The sequence below is a fragment of the Poecilia formosa genome, unplaced genomic scaffold, assembly GCF_000485575.1.
Source record: "Poecilia formosa unplaced genomic scaffold, Poecilia_formosa-5.1.2 Scaffold235, whole genome shotgun sequence".
Taxonomy (NCBI): domain Eukaryota; kingdom Metazoa; phylum Chordata; class Actinopteri; order Cyprinodontiformes; family Poeciliidae; genus Poecilia; species Poecilia formosa.
This window is the reverse complement of record NW_006800174.1, coordinates 282407-307907: the sequence shown is the minus strand read 5'-3', so window position 1 is coordinate 307907 and position 25501 is coordinate 282407. Positions and strand designations below refer to the sequence as shown.

Here is a 25501-nt window from a genome sequence, read left to right as displayed (position 1 = left end):
CTATTTACTCATTGCAGCATATAGATGTCTGCCTCTGAAGTTAATTAAATTGTCCTTGCCCTGATTTGACTTATTCATATTTTCCATTTCTAATAAGGGACGTTGACGTCAATGCAAAAACCACTGATGTTGAAATCAGCACACATGAGGCTTCTGTTAGAGCCTCCTGTGTCCTTGCAGTTAGAAAATGTTGTTCTCTATTTGTTCCTTAAATGTTACTATATCTGTAAGAAAATCTAATATTTGCTGTTATATAATGTACAGGGTCTTGTGAAGAAAAATAAATTTTTATTGAACAGAAATATCATGTTACCAGGCCTAAAATAAAACGTGAAACCTGACTATATAAAATGCCCAGCCAAACTTAGGTTTCACACTGTCCACATTCTGCTTGCTAAAATGTGGGTTAAACGAACCAACGTTGCATCCATGGTTATTAATTGGGTTTGGTGTATAATGTTTGCTTTAGGGTTCGGTTTGCAGTACAATTAAAAACGGAGAACTGTGTATCTTAACTGGGGTAACGGCTGATCTCTGGAAAGAATCACAACTGCCACCAATATTTTGCTAAGAAGGAAAAAAAAAAGTTCTGGTTGCTTGAGTTTGATTTTGTTACACAGTTCCTCAAATCCATGTTGCCATTGTACATACAGGCTCAGATATGCACTGGTATTTTGTTAAATGTTGCCTCGCAGGTTGTTTGTTGATCACATGAGTGACTGTATCCACAGTCAAGCTTTTGTTTTTGTTACAAGGGTGTAGACTGAAATAAGGAAAGTGATTAGTTTGACCATCTCCCCTGATTGACAGACTTTATATCTGTATGACTGAGGCAACAGAGGTAGGAGTTTGTCTTGTAACTGGTGTGTTGCTGGGTTGGATCACTGACGACCCGACGCTCTGTCTGTCACATGCCTTGATGCCTTTTGGTGGCGGTCAGAGGGCCTGTGCATGGTGCACACGGTGCATGGCAGCCTCTCTTCTGTTAGACTGTCCCAAACTGTGGCTTCAATGTAGTTCCCACCATTAGCATGTGAATGTGAGAATGACTGAATGCAGTGGAAAGCGCTTTGGAGTCCTCTGGCTTAGATAAAGTGCTGCACACAGGCCATTTATTATGACCTCAACACAAATACAAACATTTGGGAATATCAGTTGGATGCACTGCCTGGCATCAGATATGTTGGTGTAAATCTAAACTCAATTTGTGGTTTTGTTAACTTTTCTTTGGAACTTTACAATGCACTATTAGGGAGAACGTTGGTTTTGTCATAAAAGACTTTCTCCATCAAATGGCCTGTACTTGTTGATCTTATTGTTTTTGCTCTAATGATGTTACTAAAATTGTGCAAAAGGTCAAAGCTTCGTTCTTTTTTCCATTATTTCAGCCTGAAAGCAATCGAAGGGAGATTACACAAACCGTCCCTTTCCCTGTGAGTGCCTCTCTTTCCCCCTCTCCCTGTGTGATCTGCTCAGTGCTGCCGACTGTGTTGGACTCCGGAGCGTCTGTCCGACCTGACGCACTCTTGTACCAAAGCGCAGCTGTCACCATTACTTCATGCTTATTGGCCCAATACCGAGAGAGGCAGAGGCTGAGCAAAGGCAAACAACGGGGGAGAGAGAAAGAGCCGGACCCCTGCGCTCTGCTCCATCGATCTGCAGAGGTGCACCGAGGATCCTCTAAAGGACGCTGGGAACGGATTTCTGAGTTTTTTTGGGGGGTTTTCTGGAATGCCAAGGTGGATCCGCCGTTCGGAACATGATGCTGCTGGGAAATTTGGTACGGTAAGACTGTCACAGTTTTGTGTTTGAGTCCCATATCGCTGTGTTGTAGTTCTCATGTGCATGTCCGAAGGTTTCCCAGCTCCCCCCTGCACAACAACCGCCCCAAAACAGAGATAGCGCTGTTGGAGAATTGACATATCGACCTGCCTGCTCTTTACTGCCTCACATCAGAAACATTTGAAACATTTTCAGGCTTTGCTTCAGCAGAAGGGACAAATTACATAATCCCTCCTTGGATGAATATGAATTATGGAGCAGGGATGACTGGCTGCTGTTGTTCTGACTCAAGCTGAGCAAGAAGTGTGACGGTGATGGATTGCTTCAGTGTTGCTTCATGTCAGCAACTACACAGATGTGTTTACCTGGGGGAGTTAAAGGTAAACACAAGCTGTAGGTTAATGGTTAGACTGTGGGTGACCTCCTTTCCGTGTACCACAGCGTGGGTTTGATCCGGATGAAACATTTAATTCATATTATTAATGCAGTAATTGTAATAATTAACTAGCAACCTAACTGTATGTGTCATAAAAAAAAGTTTTTATGGCCTTTTAAAATTAAACAGGTATAGAAGTTCACTTTTTAATTGCCGTGTGGTTGTTTTTTCTTAATTTATTTTATGTATTTGTTTTTTTTATTTATTTATTTAATAGGATGTAGCCTATATTAATTGTAGCATCTATGTCTTAAATGTCATTTCATCAGTCAGCCTGCAAGATTCACAAACATTTTATGCAGTGTTTCCTAAAGTTGGGGTCACAGTCAACTAGGTCTTGAGATGCTTTTCAGTAATTAAAATAAATAACCATGATGATGATGATGGTGAAGCATGTTAATGCTATAAAGCAATAAAGCAATAACCATAAATAGATACTCAATTCAAATCAACTCGATTCAAACTTCATTGAACACACAGTCTCCTGCTCCACAGGTATAAAAAAATAGAAAAGAAGAGAGCGAAAAAGATACAAGTTACATACTGGCTGTTGATTATGCCTGAGCTGTCTTTATATGGCCTGTACTTGTGCAGCGCTTTATCAAGGCCAGAGGACCCCAGAGCCTTCCACACTACATTCAGTCATTCACACGTTCACGCACACAGTCACACAGATGGTGATAAGGTACTACATTATAGCCACAGCTGCGCTGGGGCAGCCTGACAGAAGCGTGTATTTGTCTGTTTAGTTGAATTGCTGTTTGTGAGTCAGAAGTTGTGAAATGTTGAAACAACTGATTAAAAACTGTGATTTCTCAAACGTCTTACAAGTGTCACCTCTATAACTACCTAGTACGGCTATTGCTCCAAGTTCTGTTGCAAGTTTTGCAACAGAACTTGGATTTCTCAGCAATGCTGACCTAAAAACCCAACGTAGCCCTCATCTATATAAAAACATCTGTCGATATCTATATCAAAAACTGTTTGCAAATACCATACTGTACAATGTCCTCCAGTCATCACATTGTTAGAGGTTTTGAACTCATAAAAGGCCATTAAAATTTACTGTTTCAATCTGTTTTACTTATCATAGTTAGTCTGGTCACTGATCAGAAAAATACTCACAAATCCCACATGTTTTTTCAACTTGAACCGGGAACTCAGATAAGCACATGTTCCTGGTTATTCTGTTGTCCACCTCAGTTTTTGCTGAGAGTTTTGGATGTTTTTCTTCTCCACTTTTCTTTTGGGTATTTTGTGATGAAGAAAAGCCCAGTGTTCTTTAATAGATTTTTGGGCTGCATCACAGTTTGTTTGTTTTTAATTACATAGCAGTAGAAGTGGTACTTGTACCATTGCTTGAGAACAATGGATTTAAAGAAAGTCAGGGTTCTGTAATGGAAAAAGATAATGGTTCTTAATAAAATAAATGTTCTTGCCCAATAGGATTTTAGTTGGAAACCGCCTGGAGATGCATCTGTAACACATTTCCCAAGAAAATGTGTTCAAGCTGTGATTCCGCATCACTGAATCCGTAACTGTATCATTGTGTCTTAGTTCCTGAACTGAGAGTGTTCATTGTGTCCAGCATGTTGCTGGACCACTGGACTGATTCATCCTGAGGAAAGTTTTTAAAACAGATTATGTGAGTACCAAGTTGTAGCTTCTGAAAATCTGAACTTGCTCAGTTACTATGTCAGCATCACTGACTGCTAAGGGGAAGCTGAGGTGTTTAAGATCTCTCTGAAAACTGATCCAAACACAGTTTCCAAATAGGCCATTTTAGAAGTTTGTGAAAATGGCTTCCAATCAAAATCTCATTTAGAGAGACCTAGCAATAAATTAATCAATAAATTAATAAATAAATAAGAAAAAAAAGTCTGTTTTGCAAGGATTAGTTAGATAAGAACCTGCACACTTTCCACAAAGCAAATTAAGGCCATGTTACCATCCAGGGCTTTAGTAGCAAGTTCAAGTTGAGTTGTTGAGAACATTTGCAAAAGTCACAACTTTAGAGCAATAGTAAGAAAAACAAAACAAATCTCAGCTTGCATGAGGAAGTTTCTTTCAAAAACTTAGTCTAAGCAACACAAACACAAATATCTGATAATTTTAGTAAAAATTGATAATAGACTATAATCATGCTAATTTTGTTGCAAAAAAAAAAAAAAAGAAAGTTAAACCAAGACTTTCACTGTTTGATGTTACCGCTAATGCTTTGGTCTGTAATGTAAGACCAAAATTGGGACATATGTTGTTTTGTTTATAAAATGTAATGCCTTCAAAAGGGTGCAGAACTTCATAATCCTCACAATTGGTTCAAATGTTGTGAGGAAAGCTTCCACAAATCATTATGCAACTAGGCCACTACTCACTCAGTAACAGGCATAATGATGAAGAGATAATGTCTTAACGTAAAATAACGCAGACTGAAAAGAAATATAAGAATTTGTGCTTCTTGCAGATCGTGTTGGTGTTCTGTCTTTGGGGGACGGATGTCAGCAGAGCTCACATATTTGAAGCCACACGACCTGGAGACGGAGACAACACATCACCTGTCACTAAACGTAAGAACAGATGTTTCCCTCGCTCTCTCTCCCACTATCTTCAAGGTTATACTTTCATTAACCAAATTTTTTGATTTGATATTCTTAATTTTATCACGGCACAACTAATTTCAGTTCTCTTATCAATCAATTTGCTCTTTGAACAGATGGTATTTATTCATTTTAAGCAGCATTTCTAGCTCTTCTGCTCATTACTCAGGAAAATGAACAAAGTAAAAACATCACTCGTGGATATTTGGAAATAATTTCAGTAAATAGTTCAGATGAGCTAACACAATTTTCTGATGACTAGGATGTCAGCTGTTGTTTCTCATTTTGACTCTCTATCCCTTACAGTTGTGTCAGAGTGGGTCAGCACAGCAGGATCCTGTAAAGGGAGGTGCTTTGAGTTGGAGGTGGCAGATCCTCCAGGATGCAGATGTGACAATCTGTGTAAAACTTACCTCAGCTGCTGCTCGGACTTCGATGCTCACTGCCTGAAAACAGGTCAGTATTACTCACAATTACACATCCACTCTCACCCCTCCTTGTTGTTTTTCCTTAATCCAAAGATACACTGACCAGCCACTTTATTAGGTACAGCTATGTGTAGAAATAGTACAGAAAACAATACATTTTGGATTAAGGTATTCAAAATGCCATTTGTAAGCACAACACAATGTACCTTGAAGGAGATGGGCTGCAGCAGCAGAAGATCACACCGAAAGCTGCACCTGTTAGTTAAGAACATGAAACTACGGCCACTATTCAAATTTAACAGTAACAAAAAGGATAAATATTTTCTGGTCTAAAAATCTGAAATTCAGCTCCAACGCCTATGGAAATGTCAGAATTTGACATAACATAAATGTATGGATCCATCCTGACTTCAACAAGTAGTTTTGGCTGTAATATTGACATACATTTTTAATCTGATGCAACCAGTAGCTGAGGTCTCTTCTTTTCCCCTTTAACAAAAAGACATTGGTTCATTGGGTCAAATTTTTCACCATGCAATCTATTTCTACTCTATTTTGGAATCGTTACAGCCAATGAGGCAGAGGGAGGTTTTTAAATTAAGAAATAAAATGGTTGATTGGTGATTAATTTGGCTTCCTCTCTTAGCGGGGGGGTTTGAGTGTACACCTGATCGCTGTGGGGAGGAGAGGAATGAAGACCATGCCTGCCACTGTTCTGATGATTGCTTAGAAAATGGAGACTGCTGTTCTAACTACAAATCCACATGCAGCGGTATGTATAATTTAAAATTTTTGCTCGAAAAACAGGATTTAATTTATTCCTGATTCAGAACAATTAAAAGCTTGTCATTTCTTTCAGATGAGACTTCATGGTTGGAGGACAGCTGTGAAGAGATCAAGAGTCCTGAATGTCCTGCAGGGTAAAATTCATATGCTGGATATATTACACTGAACAGGTCGGGAGATGTTGACCTGGTCAGAAAGTGTTCTTCTATAAGTTGACACTGAGACAACAATGTTATTTAATACAAGCACAATATTTGTAATTCATAAGGTTTATGAAAAAAATATTATATTGACTTAATTGCAATGGGTGTGGTATAATAATGTGCAGCTGGGGCTAAGATTTAGTTCAGGCTTCCTGATGTTCGTTGAAGTTAGAGTCCAAAACAAAAGTCTTCAAGTTAAGACTTTTTCTGACCTGAGGATAAAATCAAATCAAGAGTACGTCAATGTTTGTGGTTTGGGCATCTGGGCAACACACATGAACATTAAAATAAAGACTTGCTTATATTTAGGCAGTGCATGCTAAGAAATCTGAAAAGTAATTTTAAAAACATTCTTATTTTATTCGGGCTACAACACACAGCATCGATGGAGAGATACTCAGTTCAAATATACTCAGTTCTGAGCTGGTTAAAGAGGAGGACAAAAATAACTGCTTCCATTCAAAGCAACTCAACTCTTAAAATTAAAAGCTATCCCTGCTCTTTGGCCAGACTTCCACAGGAAGCTAAAATGAGACATAGATAAGAAGAAAGACACCGTCCATATTTTGGTTTTGAGGCAAAGACCACTGATGAGCAAAGCAGCACAAAGAGCCAACTCACACAAATCATCTTGATGGCATTTACTTAAATCTAGCTTAGTAAAGGCCTCTTCCTTTCTGAGTGGCCTTTCAGCTCATGTTGATACAGGGACCAGAGTCACAGTACATGTTGACACTGTCTTACTAGCTTCAGCCAGCACCTTAACAAGGTGTTTGGCTTGTTTTTTTTTTCTTACTTTCTATTCTGTCGAACAAGAAAGCAGTGTGTTCAAGGTGAGGCCTTACAGAAAAACTGCCATTTTTCATTTTTTTTATTTTTGTACTTTACAGTTTCGTCCGTCCTCCTCTCATCATGCTGTCTGTTGATGGGTTCAGAGCGTCCTACATGAAGAAGAGCAAATATGTCATCCCTAACTTACATAAACTCAGTATGCTTCTATTCTACTCTTTCTGCATGTTTCTGGGAGAGAAAATGTGTCTTTGTTTTAATTTTCCATATTGGGAACAACTTTCTTGTAGAATTGGTTTTCCTGTCTTTTTCCCAAAGCAAATCATTTGTTTTGTTTCAGGATCATGTGGTGTGTCACCTCCGTACATGCGACCCGTCTATCCATCAAAGACATTTCCAAATTTATACACCCTAGCCACAGTAAGCGATGTTCCATAATGCTAAGTAAACTGTTTGAATTTCTACTTTGCAAAACTCTTGTGGAATGGATACTAAAGCCAGGCTGTTAATGAATACCTTTATGTTTGAAAGCTAAGTACAAACATACTGTATGTTTGTTTCTGTCCAGTTTACTTTTATGGTCTGTTCATGTTGTGACATTGGTACAGGCCTGATTTTTGCCTGCACTGACATAACACTGTGGGGTTTATCTGCAGGGTCTGTACCCAGAGTCCCATGGAATTGTGGGAAACACCATGCATGACCCAGTGTTCAATGCCACCTTCAGCCTACGCACAAGAGAAAAATTAAACCATCGCTGGTGGGGTGGACAGCCAGTGAGTACCGCTCACATACTAGTTAGTTTGCTTCAGGCAAAGTGCTGCCCAAATATCTCCACATCAACAATAATGATATGTTGATTATTACACCACCATGTTTGTAGATGACAGTGCAGTTATTGCAATGATGCAAAAACTACACTGTTTTTGCATCATTGCAAAATGATGCAACATCAGATTTGCACAATATTGTGCAAAACTGGTGTTTTGCACAATATTTCAGCGGATGCCTCTTTGGTCAGAAGAGTCTGCCCGACTAAAGTGCTAACAATGTTGGGTTCACCAGTTGGGTGATTTACCAGTCACCAGATTCTCCAAACAGTGGTTGCATACATTTTTGCCATGTATCTGCTCATGTTACAATTTCCTTGTGTGAGTGGAATATTGTGTTTTTGCCATCTTGTATTTTGCAGATCTGGATTACAGCAGAGAAACAAGGAGTGAAAGCAGGAACGTTCTTCTGGCCTTGGTACATTAGTACAAAAATGTTTTTGAATTGTTTCAAAAATCACTGTTTATTTAAATACTATTTCCCTAAAATAGTTTAACTTCTTCAATCTGTTGATTTTTCCAGGGTGATTCCTCTAGAAAGAAGGATTTTGACAATTCTCCATTGGCTGACACTTTCAGATCAAGAGAGGTATTTTCAACTCTTCTTCAGAAGTTTGTGTAATTGAGTACAACATTTTATTCATTTTCAAATTATATTTACTAAAGCCTCATATTTATGGTGATTGACAGTTTTACTTGTTTACCTCTTCCGTAAACTTTAAGCGTTGCAATCTCAGCCAGAAAAAAAAAAAAAAAATAAAACTAGTTTCTAGATGCAGAAGGATGTACCCCTTTTAAACCTCTTCAAAAATCAAGGTTGGTTCTTTGACATCAAGCATTCCTTACAGTCAAGTATGTGGAAAAGCTGAATGACTTTGGAGTGGTTTTGTTTTTGGGTGCCACAACAAAAACTAGTTCTAGTTCAACATTTTTTTGTAATTTAGCATTGAAAATCCTCTTAAAAATCAATAAGGCATGATAAATCACATGCAATCAGCTGGGAAAGATGAAAGGAACTCAGGCTTTCAAACAAGTTTGGCGAAGGACTTTTCTTGTCTTACTGAACACAAAATGGCCTCATATCAAAGATAATTTCCAATGAAACAAAATGAGTAATTGTGTTATTCTTTAGGCCCTATGTTTATGCAGTCCACTCCGAGCAGCCGGATACCTTTGGCCATCGCTTTGGACCACTCAGCAGTGAGGTACGAAAGAAAGATTCAAAAAGTGTCTCTGAAATAAGACTTTTTTTTTTTTTTTTCTCAAACGGTTTAATCATGTTTTTGGTCCTCAGCTGGACAACCCTTTGAGGGAAATTGACAACATCATTGGTCAACTAATGAACGGACTGAAGCAGATGAATCTGCACCGATGTGTCAATGTCATCATTGTAGGCGATCACGGTACTCCCTGACCTCCTTCTGATTTTGTTGTTATTGTTTAAAAGCGGACATAACACAAATTAAATTTGGTTGTACATTTCAAAAAATTTACAAGAGACTTTGATTAGATTTTTTTAAATCCAAGAAGTAAAGCAATTTCTCAGTTTATTATTTTATTTGTAATGAACTTCAATGATTTATTAGTAACACCAAATACATACATGTGACTTAATGTTTCTGACAGGTATGGAAGAGGCCCATTGTGACAGGACAGAGTTTCTCAGCAACTACCCTCTAAATCTCGACGATATCATGCTCATCCCGGGCTCCATTGGTAGAATTCGCCCCCGTAACCCTAAATCCACCACATGTAAGATGAGAATGATTGGAAATAAGTATAGATATAAATTTTTAAAAAATAAAATCATTTTTTCTTTTTTCAGATGACCCAAAGGTTGTGGTTGGAAACCTTACTGTAAGTATGACGACATAAGAGTTCGAAGCATCTGTGACTGGCCACGATAAAACCAGGAGCAAGTCTCCCTCGGGGTATTTACAGATTCTGGAAGTGTGGATTTTAAGCTTTCCAGTGATGTAAATCGCGTATAGATAAAATAAAAATAAGAGGACATGGCCATTTGAATGTTGGCAGACTACTAAAAAGATGAGGGAATAAGCAACCATCAGAGTTTTCAAAAGACCCCAAACCTGATGAGTTTGTTCCTGGTTTTGCGTCACATATTGAACAAAAGGATGATGCTCAGTAAATAAGCATTTACTGAGGAAAAATAGGTTCAAGATGTTCAACAGCAGGCTTTCTGTTTCAGTGTAAAATGCCTACTCAGCACTTTAGACCATACCTGAAGCACCATTTACCCAAGAGGCTTCACTACGCCAACAACCGCAGGATCGAGGATGTCCAGCTTTTGATGGAGCGGAAATGGCACATTGCTAAGTAACCTGACACAAAGTTATACTGCAATGTAGGAAGATATTAAAGCTCCAAAAACTGGAGACTTTGTACCAGATTTAACATTCGAATCAAAGATCTTGTAACATCTTGAATATCAAATACTAAATTTCATTCTGTGTTCTCTGTAAATTTATATAAATCAGTTTTGCTTTATGGCACTGATTTTCAGTACAGAAAAAAAAAAAAATGTTTTTCAGGAAACTGCCAGAAAAACCAAGATCTCGGTGCGGTTTCTTTGGTGACCATGGCTTTGACAACAAGATAACAAGCATGAGGGTAATGAAGTTTTATACTTTTTCTCCATTTTACACAACACTCATAAAGATGTTAGGTAGAATGTTTGATCACGGGATGAAATGAAGTCACAGGTCACTGTGAGAGAGATGGCAGAATTGGAGAGAGATTGGCCTAGAAATTCAACATGTGCCTGTGTTTAAAGCTCAGATTAAAACTACAGATCTAAATAAAACCAAATAAATCATATTTCCCATTTTTGAGGAGTGCACTTTTGTGATTCAGGCTTTCTCTCCTTGTATGCAGACAATCTTTATTGGCCATGGACCAAGTTTCAAGTTCCAGAAACGTGTCCCAGAGTTTGACAATATAGAACTATACAACGTCATGTGTGGTAAGAACACATTTCCCCCTTAATAAAGAGGATTGAACTAGAACTTAACTGTGTTTCACTGTTTCACTGTTAATAAGTTAAGTGATAGAAACCCTTTGTAAGAGACACAACAACTGAGCTGTTATTTTGATCTTTTCATTAGTACTTTGTTAGGTACAACAGTATATTCATCTCTGATTGGTTGATGTGTAGCACTTTAGAAAATATGACAACATGCATCATAAATAATTTTGCATGATAATTATTTGATTCTTATTTTAGATTTAACAAGAAACTTGCATTCTTAAATATAAGCATCAGGTGAACACTTTCATCCACTTACCAAATCTTCTAGTCCTTGTATTTGTCTCTGATGACAGACTTGTTGGGGTTGGAGCCAGCTCCTAACAATGGGACACATGGTAGCCTCAATGACATGCTGAAGGATCCGCCCTTCCTGCCCACCATGCCAGAGGAAGTCACACCTCCATCACCGGCGTCTGACTCCAACCACGCAATGATTCAAGACCTGGGGTGCAGCTGTGAGGATGAGGTTAGGAGAGGACTTTGGAAAGAAAAGATAAAAGAATAAATTAATAGATAACTAAGTGAAAAGCAGTCACAATTCAGGTAATCAGTACTTTTAAAATGAGTTTCCATGTGCCTGTTCTTTCCTTCCCCGTCCAGAACAAGGTGGAGGAGATAATTGAAACCTTTACCCCTGCACCAGATGGCACCTACGGTTACAGTGAGTTTCCTAACTTCTGACAGTTATGAAAATATTCCTTGTGGAACAGCGGAGAATGTTATGACATGTGTTATTGTCACAAAGTAAAGGGAAAAAAATAAAAAAAAATAAGTAAATACTGGGATATTTAAATTTAGCCATGAATGTCTAACAATATTTCCAGCAAAAACTATATTGATTAGTGATAAGAAAAAAAAATGTTTTCACCACTGTACCTCATACTTGCCATACCCTCATATTTTTACAGTGTTGAAATGATCTATGATTGCACTTTTTTTTCCTGTGCAACATCAGCATATGTTCCATTACGAAAATGACAATATTCCACCGCACGATAGGGAGCAGAAAACATTCATGCCGTCAATTTCTTGCACAATGTTTGGGGATTTGTTGCCCAACCTTTCATCAGCACATCTATGAAATCCTTCCCTGACTTGCTTTGATCTTGCAAAGTTTCAGGATGTCTTCGGATTCCTCGATGGCCGTCAAGTCAAGATGACTGAGACATGTTACACAAGAAATTGTCCCCAGCATTACCTGAAAATACAGAAATAAATAGAAGATAGAATGGAAATGTGCTGGTGGATGGACTTTGTGCCCTGCCTCATGCAGTCAGTCAGTGAGTTACCTGGTTAGCCTCCAGGTTGCCCCCAGGGCACAGACCTTAGAGTTAGTAAATACTTGACTGTAGATTTTTGTTTTTTCCCCAAGACCACCTAAGGTATCAGGAATTGATTATTCCGATAATTAAGTGAACAAATTATGATTTATAATTTAACCAAACATCTGTGATGTAGTTTTATGTTTTTATATTTTTAGACACCACCCATCTTCCATTTGGTCGCCCAGCAGTGATGTTCAGTACTCAATACAGTCTACTTCATCATGTGGAATTTATCAGTGGATACAGCAAAGAGCTGGCCATGCCACTCTGGACAGCATACACACTACCCCGACAGGTACACGCACACACACACTCTCACACACACACACCCCCACACACACACACACACAGACTGCATAGCACTCTGTGGCTCATAAAAGTTCTTTACAACCTCGATAAATATCCCATGTTGTGTGCAGATGGAAGCTGTCAACCGAAGTTACTGATTAGAGATTTGTGACAGATTTCTGATCTATGAGGCGATAGCATGACAAATGAAACTGACCATGATAAAGCTGACAGCATTAAAAACATCTTTTACTAGTCTTCCCCCTCTCCCCTCGTGTACGGGATCTGCTAACTGCAGCTCTTAAGAACCACCATAGTGTTTTTTTTTTTTTTCTAACTACAAACCAAGAAATGTTTTTAGAAAAATGACTTGTGTTGGGCATTTTTGTGTGTTTTTGACAGTTTCTGCAAAGTTTTTATACAACAGGACTAAACAAGTGGTGCATTTAAATTTGTTATTAGGGGACAAGCTGACCTTCATCAGATTAAATATTTTTTGTAAATGCCTACGAAGCAGAAATTAAGCAGATTTTTCAAACCACATTTCTGTTAAACTACCTTTTTCATTAGCTTGATGTAATGTTCCAGTCTAAAATGTCATGGTTTCATTACCTTTAAGTTGAAAAGCCTTATAACTAATAGAGCTAGAGGTTTGAAAACACTAGTCACCAGTATAATTATTCCATGTTTCAGTTTCACGCAAAAATTAAAAATCAATAATATCTTAGTTGATTAAATATGACTATAGAATTAAAGAGATGAATTATTTAGTTGACATCTAATGTGACAAATATACCATTGTTCAGCCTAAAAATCAATTCTAAATAGTCTTTTGCAGTTATTTCCATGTCCTTTGCAATTTTTGATGCACAAATTGCTATTGTGATAATTGCACATTACCTGGACAATTTCACATTTACTTGTTTAAAAACAAATGCAACTATAACATTGTCATAATTCTGTTTGGAGGCCATTTAGCTTTGATGGCTATTGTGAACAGAATGTTTAGATGCTTTCTATCAGTTTTCTTTCTTTTCAAATTAGACACAGATTGTGCCACGTTAGGAGGCAAAACCTGTGTTGTCATATTGATGTAGGTCTGTATCGTGTCTAGATGGGCAAGAGGAGAAACAACTAAATAAAAATGATCTATTATTGCTACTGGGTTTATTACCTTAAAACTAAAAGATTGTGAGAATGATTGGCCCTTTTGACACATTTTCTCTTAAAATGAAAAAAACAAAAAAAAAACAAATTAGTTTTGAGTACATTGCAGTTGTGCTCTGTGCACCTCTTTATCCAGCTTTTATCTCTTTTCATCCAATTATGCTGCGTTATAAAAAAACAAATTAGTGTGTAGTAATAACACATTGCATCTGTTTTTATGACTGACATCATGCTTGAGTCATAGCAGAACATGGAGGTCGCATAAATGTAATCATGAACTCCTACCACAGTGAACTGACACAGCGGACACGTGTTTCCCTCATGTTTATGCAGACGTGTTGCAGGTTTACAGGAAACATCTGCTCACTCCTTGGTCATGCTGAAATACACACTTTCACACACAAATGCCTCTAAAAAGACTGGGGCATGAATCCAGAAGTAACTGGTTGCTTTTTCACTGCCCTTGTCTGCTTTTAGTTTTCTTTAGGCTCCCCATCAATTTGGAGATGACTCCCTCTTGTATTTCTCTCTCTTACTTAGTGTCGTTTTTTTAACAGGAGGATTTGACTCCCATACCGGATGTTTCTCCTTCTGTTAACTGTATCCGAGCTGACCCAAGAGTTTCTTCAGTTCACAGTCAGAGCTGCACAACGTACAACCAGAACAACCACCTCACTTATGGCTTCCTCTTTCCTCCAGGTAAAACTCCATGTTATATGGTGCATACTCATTAGATTTTTCAACTCCTTCATTGCAATTACGGGGGGTTATTTAAAATACAAGCATTCAGTGAGCAACAATATATTAAACTATTCTAAAAATGTTTTATGTCAACAGAACTAGCAACATCTCCAGAGTCAAGATATGATTCTTCGCTCATCACCAACACCGTTCCCATGTACCCCGCTTTCAAGAGTAAGTTAGAGCCTTAAAGTGAAAAATAAGATTTAATGTAGCACTTTTGATTGCAGCAAGAAACAAAATGTGGTTATTATGTGTTATATGCTTAGAATCTCACATGATTTCTAGTTTTAACAGCCTACATAACTATAAAAGTTCTGTAAAAACAAAACAAAAAAACAAAAAAAAAACAAGAAAGATGTTTAGGAAAGAAAATTGGGATTTTTCATGTACTTTGTCACATGTCTTGTAACGACTTTTCAAAATGGGAATGATAGGAGGACAGTTCCAAAACCTGCCCATATCTACTGTTGTGGAAAGAAACTGTTTTACCAGGTACTGTCAGGTGAAATCACTCCATCAGGTTTATTCATATATTGTGCACAATACAGAGAGCTTGTAGGACAAACAATAATGAAGCAGGTCTGGGTGAAAATCTCTGGCAGGCAGAGACAAGACATGAGTTTTATACCAAGGTAAGGAATTCAAAACATGGGAGAGACGGTCTGGTTCCCTTGCAGCTGCAGGAAAACAACTCCCAACCTTGTGTGTGCAGCCCAAACAGGTTGTTTTGATGAGAGTTCACAAGCATTTCATATGACATGATCAGCAGATGTTAACTTGTAGTAATTTTCCACCACACTATCAGTAGTGAAATCAGTAAAAATTTAACACTGGAACTGGGACTATCAAGGCTGGATGAGAACCCACGTTTAATTTTCCACCATATGCTGTATGCAAAACGCCATTGGGATTCTGGGAGTGTGTGCCTTTGGTCAGGTGATACTGAGATTGACATAAAATAAAGGCAGGGACTGTTAGGTGCAGTGGACGTCAATCTGTTATGATAAAAGGAAAAAAAAAGTGGACATTCATTAATAGTGATAATAATAATTAGGAAAAAATAAGAGATGTAGGCCTCTACCTAATTGTGTAACAGAGGAAATGCATGTATCAAATTCAGTGCAATCTGAATTGCTGAGTTTGACAAAGGAAATGTTGTTTTTCCTTTTTAAGGCTTGGTGGGTTTGAGTCTCCTCCTTTCCTTTGCATCAGTGACATTCATTGGTATCACATGAGGCAGAGGACAGAAAGGCGCTGACATCAGGTCTGAGTCAGGACATACTGATACCCATTGTTTATGAAGAGAGAGAGGACTTATCAGGACACAACACAGCCTCTGTCTTTCATCCACTGTCCAGTTCAGCCGCAAATAATTTATTATAGACATCAGGTCTGTTTGTGTGGAGGGGTGCGTTGATTCTTCATCAGGGCAGTAAAATGTTTTTCTTTTTTTTTACTCGTCATTTAGGTGAGATTTAGTGGCGTCACATAAAACAGAAAGAAAATTGGTGACATGAAGTCTGAGTGAGGACAGGCTGATACCCGTTGTTTATGTGGGGAGAAAGCAGTTATCAGACTAAACACTGACTCTATCTGAAATCCTGCCTTATGCAGACAGATCATGTATTACTGTCATCGGATCTGAGTGTGTGAGTGTGTGTGTGTGTGTGTTGGGTCAGTGGGGGTGTAATGGTTTTGGAGTTACACTGCAAAACTGTTCCGAAAGATTACATTTCAGAGCTTCCACCATGTGAAGTTGTAAATACTCAGCCCCTCATTTGCAGTCTTTTCAGGTTGTGTCTTTTCGTACAGTTGACAAATTGCAGATTCGATGTTGCAATGTGTAGCCATTAATTCTTGGGTGAGGTTTTATGACGGCTGTGGTTTTGAAACACTTAGATGGTCGATGCTGCAAGATGTTTGATCAATACAAGTGAGGAACAAGTGGCTCCATGGATCATTCTGTAAACAAAAGACACATTTCACTAGTTAACCATGAAAGAACTGCATTTCACTTTTACCAGATGTGGGTTGTTGCTTTTATTTGAAGATGATTATGTCGAGTAAAGTGATGCTACTCATTACCACTACTCTACCCACTTCACTTTGCTAAATTTCGAAAAAGCAGATTTTAATAAAACTCTTCTGTTCAACATGAAGGTTGATTTCTAAACACATGGTAAGTTGTTTTCGCTTTCATTTTTTTTGTGTGCATACAGGAATATGGAGCTACCTCCAGGGGACGCTGTTGAGACGTTACAGTGAAGAAAACAATGGCATTAATGTTCTCTCTGGGCCCATCTTCGACTATAACTACGACGGCCTTCGAGACACCACAGCGCAGATTAAAGAGTATGTTTTTAACAGCAGCTCCTACATGTGGTGACAAACATCCTGTTTGAGAAGGATGAAATTGGGAAAGTTTGCCAATTTGGGAGGAAAAAAATAATAATTACAGAATACAAAAGCATATAAAGAATAAGAAGATTTCTAATTCAAAAAGTCAGTTATAACTTACAGATTAATAAGAAAGAAATTAAGAGAGGATCAAGACTTATGAGTAAAATGAGAATAACTAAAACACCAACAAAAAAGGAAGACATCATGCAAATTTGAACTGAAATACAAGGATCTGGGATGATCTGTAATGAATCATCCCAGATTTAGCCTTTATATTCCTAAAAACGCTTTCAGTTTCAAGCAGATTGAATGAATATGTGTCTATTTAATAACCGCAAAGTAAGATACGCTTTGTTTTGAGACCATAGGTTCAAAATAGATAAACAAAAAAAGTCCAAATTTTACAACCTGTAATCTGACTTTGTGTTTGTTTTTTTCTTAAGATCTTCAGCGAATTCACCCCTCATTCCTACCCACTTCTACACGATTGTGACGAGCTGCCAGGAGATGAACCAGACGGTGGATGAGTGTGATGGGGCTCTCAAGGTGTTTTCCTTCATCCTTCCTCACAGGCCAGACAACAGTGAAACCTGCAATGTAAGTTCAAAACAACGCCAGCAGGTGACAGCATTGGCCCGTGTACTACATGTGTTTGCTTTGCTTGTTGACAGGTTAAAATGAACAAAATCAACACGAGTATTGCACAAGTTTACCAAAATTTATTATTTTTGATGCTTTATGGAATCAAGGCTTACTTAAAAATATGCTAAAAAAAATGTGTTCAAACTGTGGGAAATTTCATGGGTTTGTACAGCTTTAGCAGAGTTCAATAAGTTTACTCAGGTTCATATTAAATTAACAGAAACTGTGATTCATATGTTGATTCACTTGATGTTTGATCCCAACAATTGCCATCCCTTTAACTCTCCCATCTAGCTCTTTGTGCAAAACCAGTAGCGTTGTGGAATTATGTCACTTTTTTTTTTTTTTAATCCAGGATTTAACTAGTCTCTGCTTGTTTCTGTTTATGCAGACACTTCATTTTTATGCATGCTGTGTGACCTTGATGCTGCCTTACATGTAGCACTGACGCATTCTGCCAAACTCAAAAACTATTCTTAACCCCACAAAAGCTGAATTTTTACAAAAAAACATTTGCATTGTCATCTACAGGGTCAATATGTGAGTATTATCTTATTGTTTATGACAAATGTTGCTGAGTCTATGCCATGTGATTTAATAGTTGTTGCTGACATTGTGAGGTCAGAGTTGGTCACTTTTGACAGATGCATTATCAGCGCTTTACTGCCAATGAGTTAATATATCATGTGCTCCAGAAGCATCCCAACCTGATTATCATGTGAAAGAAACCGCACAGATAAGCTACATTTGGCACAAAAATTCCTCATTTCTTTTAAAGTTGCTCTGTCAACAGAAATAAATTATGGTCCAAACTGACTTTCTTTTCTGTTAGTTTTTTTGGTGCTGTTACTTAAGTGTGGTTAAAATCTATATCAACACATCGCATGGTCTGAATTGAATTGTTGTCAGTTTATTCCATTCTAATCCAGTAACTCCTGCAGTTTCTTATATGTTTTGAACCATGTAGCAAGTTTCCATTCACAATTGTCTGCATTAAGCCAGCGCCATCTTCCCATTAATTAACCGACTTCACGGCCACTGGTGAGGAAAAGCATGCATACAACATGATGCTGCTACCATCATGTTTCTCAGTGGGCCTGGTGTGTCAAGGGTGATTTGCAGGAAGTTTTCTGCTACATGCAGCATTTTCAAGAAGTTCTGTTTTGTTCTTTGGGGACCAGAGTTCCTTCTTCCAAAATGTATTAGAACCATATTCTGTTTTTGTTGCACCTCACAATTATGCACTTCTTTGTGTTGGTGGGAATGTTATGAAATTTCAAGTACACACGGGGAAGTTAGTGGTGGTGATGTGACAAAATGTGGAACCGGTCCAAGCAGGATATTGTAAGGAGAGAGAAAATCACAGTCTTGTTTTTCCCTTATCCTGATGACTTCACTTAGAAACAATTTCTTCAGTTAGATGCTCAGATAGAATTTCTTAAACAAAAGTTACTGTTAGTGGTACGATAAAAAGTGTGACTCATAGTAATGACGTTGTATTAGAGTTCACATAAGTTGGGTAATCTTTTGTTTTCAAAAGTCTTTCCTGGTTTCTGTGGTGCTTAACATTTCTGTAGGTGATGCACTTTCCTTTTAAACGCACTGTTCCCTGTTCAAATGTTGCAAAACAAAGACCTAGAATCAAATCCTTTGCAGACCAGGAGAACTTTGTGACCGCATATAAACACTTCAAATTTTGTTTGGATGTAAAAAGAGGAAAACTTTCAAAAAAGAAAAACCCAAACAAGCAAAAAAAAAAAAAAAAAAAAAAAAAAAGAGACAGAAGAAGAAAAAATAATATTGTTATAATGCAATCTCGTAATATCGTAATATTGCATTTTCTTCGTTATACTCTGTGACATTCATATAGAAATAACCCACTTGACTCCCCCAGTGAGGAGAGGTAGACTAACATCTTAGTCATCGTCGTCTGGTTTCATCTTTACCTTTAATCATATTTAGACTTTAATTTTAACTTGCTGTTTCATTTTGACATTACAACCTGTTTAATGTTGTAAACAACTTTTCCTTCAAGAATGTATTTATGGTAGTGACTTTAATCTTAAACTGTGCTGGTTTAGCCAAATGTATAAACTTAAACTCCACAAAGATATGCTCTGTTATTGGCAATTAAACTGGATTGCACTTCATGGACAGAGGAGGTGGCATGGAGGCCAAGAGAAGAAAAAGAACAAGAACCTAAACAAATATCAAAATTTTTCAATACAGCAAATATAAAAATATAATCAATATAAATTCTAAATGTATTTAAAATATTATCCGAGTTGTGAGGTAGTACTGCTATTTGTTAACTTGTTCTGTCAGATGTTAGATGTTAAAGAGGGACTGGATAATTGAACATCTGCTAACAATAATACAGACTGATAGTTGAAACCAGATGCTCACATATACTGTAAGAAAGACGACTTTCAATTAATCAAACTATAAAAACTAAATGACACCAATGTGTCAGGAAGGGAACTGTGGTTTTTCACAGCTATGGTTTGTCTGTGGCTACATTTTCTAGCTAACTAATGAGACAATGATTAAGTGTTCAATACAGTTATGTGATGTGACTGTATGAATGAGACAATGGTTAAGTGTTCAATACAGTTATGTGATGTGACTGTATGAATGAGACAATGATTAAGTGTTCAATACAGTTACGTGATGTGATGACTGGGCACCCTGGGAATGTCCAGACATTATTTCATCCATGAAGGAAATTGGGTCTGTTTCCCAGAGATGAATAAGTTTTGGTGGGAAATATACAACCAAACGCCAGAAAAGTAAAACAGCTTGATCCTCAGTGAAATATGTCTTGTACCAACGTAGGCTGAAAGGGCTCTCTGAACAGAAGAATCCCTTTTTAAAAATAGCTAGTGAATGGTGAACAGTTTGTTTAGTCTGATTGATTGTCATATAGTGATGGGAAAAAATGGTTATGTGTAATTTTATACAGTGTATGTAAAAATTTAGTCTGAACTTTAAACATGTAGGCTATTTTTAAATGATCATTTTCAGGATGTAAAGGAAAAATGAAATCACAACCTTTACATTTCATTGCTGGTGAACTTTGAATCTGACAAAACATAAAGAAATTGAGTTTGTGAGTCAGATTTTAAATTGATTTTATTAGAAAATACCCCTTGAGCCCTTTTTCTATCAAGAAGTGAAAATAGCTCAAGGATTTTTTTAGTTTTTCACATACTTTGTCACTAAAGAAACATGTTACTTTAACTTTAACAACATTCTGAGGAATTCAGTCCACCTTCTGCAGATTGTTTTCTCTGTCAGAAGACATATGTCTTCTGAGGCCCCTGACATGACTTCCAGTGAAGCCAAGCACTTTATTTTACTTGCAACATCATCCACATGAAGAAATACCAAAGAAAAGGATTCATATAGTTATGTATTTTACTGTCAGACCTTGTGTGTCACATCACCCACCACAACCCTGAAATAGTATAGCTGTGGGTGAGAATTTTTTTTGGTTCTCTGAATGTTCGACGACCCCTGGATGTACACTTACACCTACACATTTATAGCCTCAACAGCAACCTTTAGAATAAGGAAGTGGATTGGCAACTGTAGCTTACACTGAATTTACATTATAAGGAAGTGAAAACGAGCTGGAAAGGGCAAATGGAGAAGTTATGCTGACTTTGCCTCTGCCCTTTTGACAACTGGAGATGGACACCAGGACTCCTCATGACCACTCTAGGGATAAGCATATAAGATGGATGGATGGATGGATGGATGGATGGATGGATGGATGGATGGATGGATGGATGGATGGATGGATGGATGGGCATTGCAAAAATCAATAAAAATGCACAATAAAGGTCTTTTTGCAGCATAAGTTGAATCTTTTAAGTTTTTTTAAGCGATATTAAAACCTTGGTGTATCTTGTTCTTGTGAACTCATATCATGTCTCGTATTGCCTTGTGAAACATGGGAAAAGGTATGATTGCACTTCCAGTGATTACTAATCTTTGGTTATAGGAGGTGGGCATCTTTTTAAACACCAAAAAACCGAGGGTAAGACAAACACGGAAGAGACATTTGGTATTTGTTTGTTCTTGATGATGCAATATTTTGGAATGTGGACTACTGATTGTTCTAGCTGTTTAACCACAAAGTTTCATTAATGTTGCAGAAAGTGAAACGATTTGGTCCAATGTTGAACACACCTGTACGTAACTGAAGACGAGTTTTGATGTAATTGCAGAGTGATTTCACAGCTTCTAGAGATTAGTCTTTATTTTCTTTGCTTATTTAGAAACTCCTTCCATACAAAAAAAGCACCTCGCTTGACAATTTGTAAATTGTTACTCTCACAATATAGAATAAATATTTTGTCATCTATCCCTCTTAAATGAAATACAGCTATGTATTTTACAATTAAAAGATAAGTTTTAATGTATTTTCAAAGACAGCTATATTTTAAAGTATGTTACTTTACTTTAGCATACTTTAACAGAGAAAAGTAAAGTATGTTAAATGTAATTTATGTTACCAATACCACTTTCAGTTACAGGCACTTCCAGGCAACATTTACCTAAAAAATAGTTTATAGATATTTTTTTTCTGAATAAATTAAGGCAATAAATATAGAATTAAGTGGGTAGTTTGAGAATCATTTGACAGTATTTTTTCTTCTATGAGTCTGATTATAGCTCAGAATCCTAGATGAAGATTTCCTGTAAGCCACTCACAACGAGATAAACATAGATCTGGTACTGATTATCATTCCTGCAAAACAGATCAATGCCGTCTATTTATATGTACATTTGTGTGGTGGTGTCTAACATGCCTTGCGTTTTTCTTTAGAAGCTGGGTTCTGTTTAGATAGTTCAGTGGGAATATTGCACTTATACTAACTGTCTATCCAGCTTTGGTGTGTTATTGTGGGCAAACGATTTATGTTTCTCAGGTACACTCTCATATAACCAAAATAATACAATGTATCTTTATAATTAATACACCAGAACTCATCTTCTCTGTTGGCATCGACAAAAGCAACAACTCTAAATTGAAGTTGTGTCACGAATGTTGGCATCACAGCAATAATGAGTTGCCAAGTATTAAATGCCAAATAACACAGAATGATTTCAAAGAACTTATGTCTCGAGGGCATCAGTTATTTAATAGAAGTAGTTATCTAAACTTATCTGGAATACTATTTCAGATAAGATAACATTATTTCATCCAATGTGCATTTTTTTTTACGAACAAGAAAAATTGTCTTTTAACTGATTATATAATAGGCCAAATAAGGATGAAGGGTCGATGCAACCAAACCAACCTTAAGTATAATGCCAGCAGTGACTGTTACTCAACACGAAAAGGCTAAATACGTTTGATGCTTGTGTAAAGTGTTTTCCTGAATAATTATGGTATTATGTCTGTTTTTTTTTTCTTTTTATCTTTTGATCAAAATGGTGAGCGATGTGCATTAATATGTATGAAGTGACTCACATAAAGTCAAGAGCGGAGCATTGACATGAAAACTGTGATTCATATTGAAGTTATGGAGCAAAGTAGGGAGTATTAACAGAGGCTGGCAACTGAATGTGGAGTCTGAGCCAATTCTTAAATGTCACGTCTCCTAAGTAGATCGAGTTTGGGCTTCTTAAAGTGAATACAAAAACTGTTTTGAGAGCTCAGGCAGAGCTCCAAGCTCTGCCAAGCTGTGCTTCTCCACAGAAGCCTGAGATTATCTTGTATATTTGGAAATTACCAAATATACAAGAAAGATGCTGAGTTGGGAAAAACAGTGCTTTCCATCATCTTGACTATGATAATGATTGAACATCTTGTTGACCTTTAGTCCCCTATTTCTGGACCAAGAGTTCTGGACTTTGTATCTGCTTGTTCCAGGTATCTAATTGTTCCAGGTAATTTTATGTGCATAATTATTCGTCAGAAACCACGACAGCTTGTTTCTGATGAACGTTGGGTGTGTTTGGGTCAAGGACAATTTTGTAATTCTGGGAAATTGTTTTGTCCATATTAGTCAGGACTATTAGACATGTTCTGAAAAATTCCTTTCCAATGAAATCTAAGTTTGTCCTTAGGGTATGTTGGTATCGACAGTTAATAACCGTTTTCCCGCTTGTGTTCGCAGAGTGCTGAGGATGAGTCCCAGTGGGTTGAAGACCTGTTGAAGCACCATACGGCCCGGGTTCGAGATGTGGAGATCTTGACGGGCCTGGACATGTACAGATCCACTAACCTCACCTACATCAGCACCTTGAGCCTTAAAACCTACTTGAACACCTTCGAGAGTGATGACTAGACAGACAGATAAAGATGCAGATGCACAGGATGTCATGAAAGCCATGTATTATGTCTCCATGCTTGCTGGAAATTTTATAGATAAATTTTGCTCCAAAGGACCCATCTAGGAAGAGTTTTCACAGGGGAATACATTTTTGAAAATTAAAACAATGTAAAAGAACTTTGGTAGGATTATTGAATACCATTTAAAAAAATCAGGGAAGCAGCTCGAGCAGAGATGCAGATTTTATTAATATAGCTATATTCTCTTGTATACATAAAGCACTATAACAGTGTAACTCTGCAAGTATAAATAATCTTTACCTAATATTCCAAATGAACGCCAATTGCATGCAAATATTAGAAAATATTTAATAGTTTTTGTTTTAAAAATCTGTAGATCATAGCAAGTTTAATGGAAAAATTAACCTGAAATAACAAACTGGAAAGTGAAATAAAAAATATGTATATGAAATTCTGAAGCAGAGTATTAGTGTTTGCAGAACCAAGCTAAACCAAATTCGGAAAATTAGCAGTGGGTTAAAACAATCCTTTATAAATATGGGGAATTTCTTTTTGGAGCACATAGCTTAAAGTTGTGTGTCATATCACTTTTGAATATTATTCACTGTTCTCATGAAATCTGAAGCTGAAGGTGGCAAGGTGTGAGTAAAGATAAGCTAAGCTAAGCAGCAAAATAGATGTTATCAAATATGCATTTTGTGTGGTAAATATGGAGTTGCAGACAAAAATTATGGTGTTTGATAATAGTAAGACATGTCTAACCCTGTGATCTGTGTATGATTAAAAATATCCGGCTATCAGCAGTGAGGACATGCAGTATCTTAGATAAAAACACTTCCCAAGACTTTGTGTTAGCCAAAGCTAGTGACTTCTTGTAAAAATACTATTCAATTAACATATGCAAATCCATAAAAAAAAACAAAAAACAATGGCCACCTCGTTTATAACACTTAAGGAATGCTAGAAGTTCATACACATAATTCAAAAAGTAGCTAATCTCATAATGTAGCCTGGCTGAAACTGAAACTGCAAGTTTCAGTATCAACTGATATGTTTTTCTTTGTGTTTAACTTGCATAAACACATTTTTGTCCCCATCATCACATACAAAATTAATCAAGATATCAAAATATCCCTTACTGTACATACTTAACATGTCTAGCTTTGGGTTGGAAAAGAACTCTGATCATAGAAAAAACGTTGCTTTTGTGGATCTTTTCTCTTGGTTGGGTTACAAAATGATACATTTTTGCATAATTTAAGATAATAATATGCACTAACAGGACCAACACTATTTGTGACCAAATGTTTTTTACAGTGCATTGTTAAAAGAAAAACACCATTCTGTTAATTTCATTTTCACCCAAATTTTCTTCCCCACTTCTGTTGTATTTCTTTTTTTTTCTTAAATAGTTTATTTTAGTGTTTTTTGCACTATGACAATAATAGCCAGAGGGTGAAATATAACTAATTCAGTGGAACAACGCAACTCCATTTAGCATTAGAATAGATAGAAATAAAAAATGTTTTTTCTTCCAAAATAACATTAGTGCTTATGTTATGGAAGGATATGCTGGGATTTAAAAATATATATATAAATCCTTTGGATTAGACTTCACACAACAGAATAAATGAAACCACCTCACCACTTCAGTCAAATTTGTGATTTTATTTTTATTTTTCAAATTCTTTTGCATGCACGTTACTCTACGAAGCATCACACCATCCA

At 37.0% G+C, this 25501-nt stretch overlaps 1 protein-coding gene across 2 annotated transcripts; it reads left to right on the top strand.

Annotated features, from left to right (window-relative positions):
- The first annotated feature begins 1469 nt into the window (after positions 1–1469).
- enpp2l (ectonucleotide pyrophosphatase/phosphodiesterase 2-like) lies at positions 1470–25359 on the top strand. Of its 2 annotated transcripts, none has more exons than XM_007569035.2 (25): positions 1470–1780; positions 4683–4785; positions 5122–5271; positions 5890–6015; positions 6103–6163; positions 7123–7220; positions 7362–7441; positions 7678–7797; positions 8214–8269; positions 8375–8440; positions 8984–9056; positions 9146–9254; positions 9478–9603; positions 9677–9708; positions 10061–10188; positions 10404–10482; positions 10747–10834; positions 11194–11366; positions 11501–11561; positions 12381–12520; positions 14238–14379; positions 14518–14595; positions 16644–16776; positions 17268–17421; positions 23598–25359. In XM_007569035.2, the coding sequence occupies exons 1-25, from the start codon at positions 1760–1762 to the stop codon at positions 23766–23768; spliced, it is 2568 nt and encodes an 855-aa protein (XP_007569097.1). In that variant the 5' UTR covers positions 1470–1759; the 3' UTR covers positions 23769–25359. The 2 variants fall into 2 exon arrangements, with proteins under 2 accessions (XP_007569097.1, XP_016535661.1); XM_016680175.1 differs by having other exon boundaries at positions 1470–1785.
- The last annotated feature ends 142 nt before the right edge of the window (positions 25360–25501 follow it).

Coding starts and splice junctions, on each gene's coding strand:
- enpp2l (XM_016680175.1), top strand. CDS start 1,732: ATGCCAAGGTGGATCCGCCGTTCGGAACATGATGCTGCTGGGAAATTT. Junction 6,016..6,102: donor CTACAAATCCACATGCAGCG/GTATGTATAATT, acceptor CATTTCTTTCAG/ATGAGACTTCATGGTTGGAG. Junction 9,057..9,145: donor TTGGACCACTCAGCAGTGAG/GTACGAAAGAAA, acceptor TTTGGTCCTCAG/CTGGACAACCCTTTGAGGGA.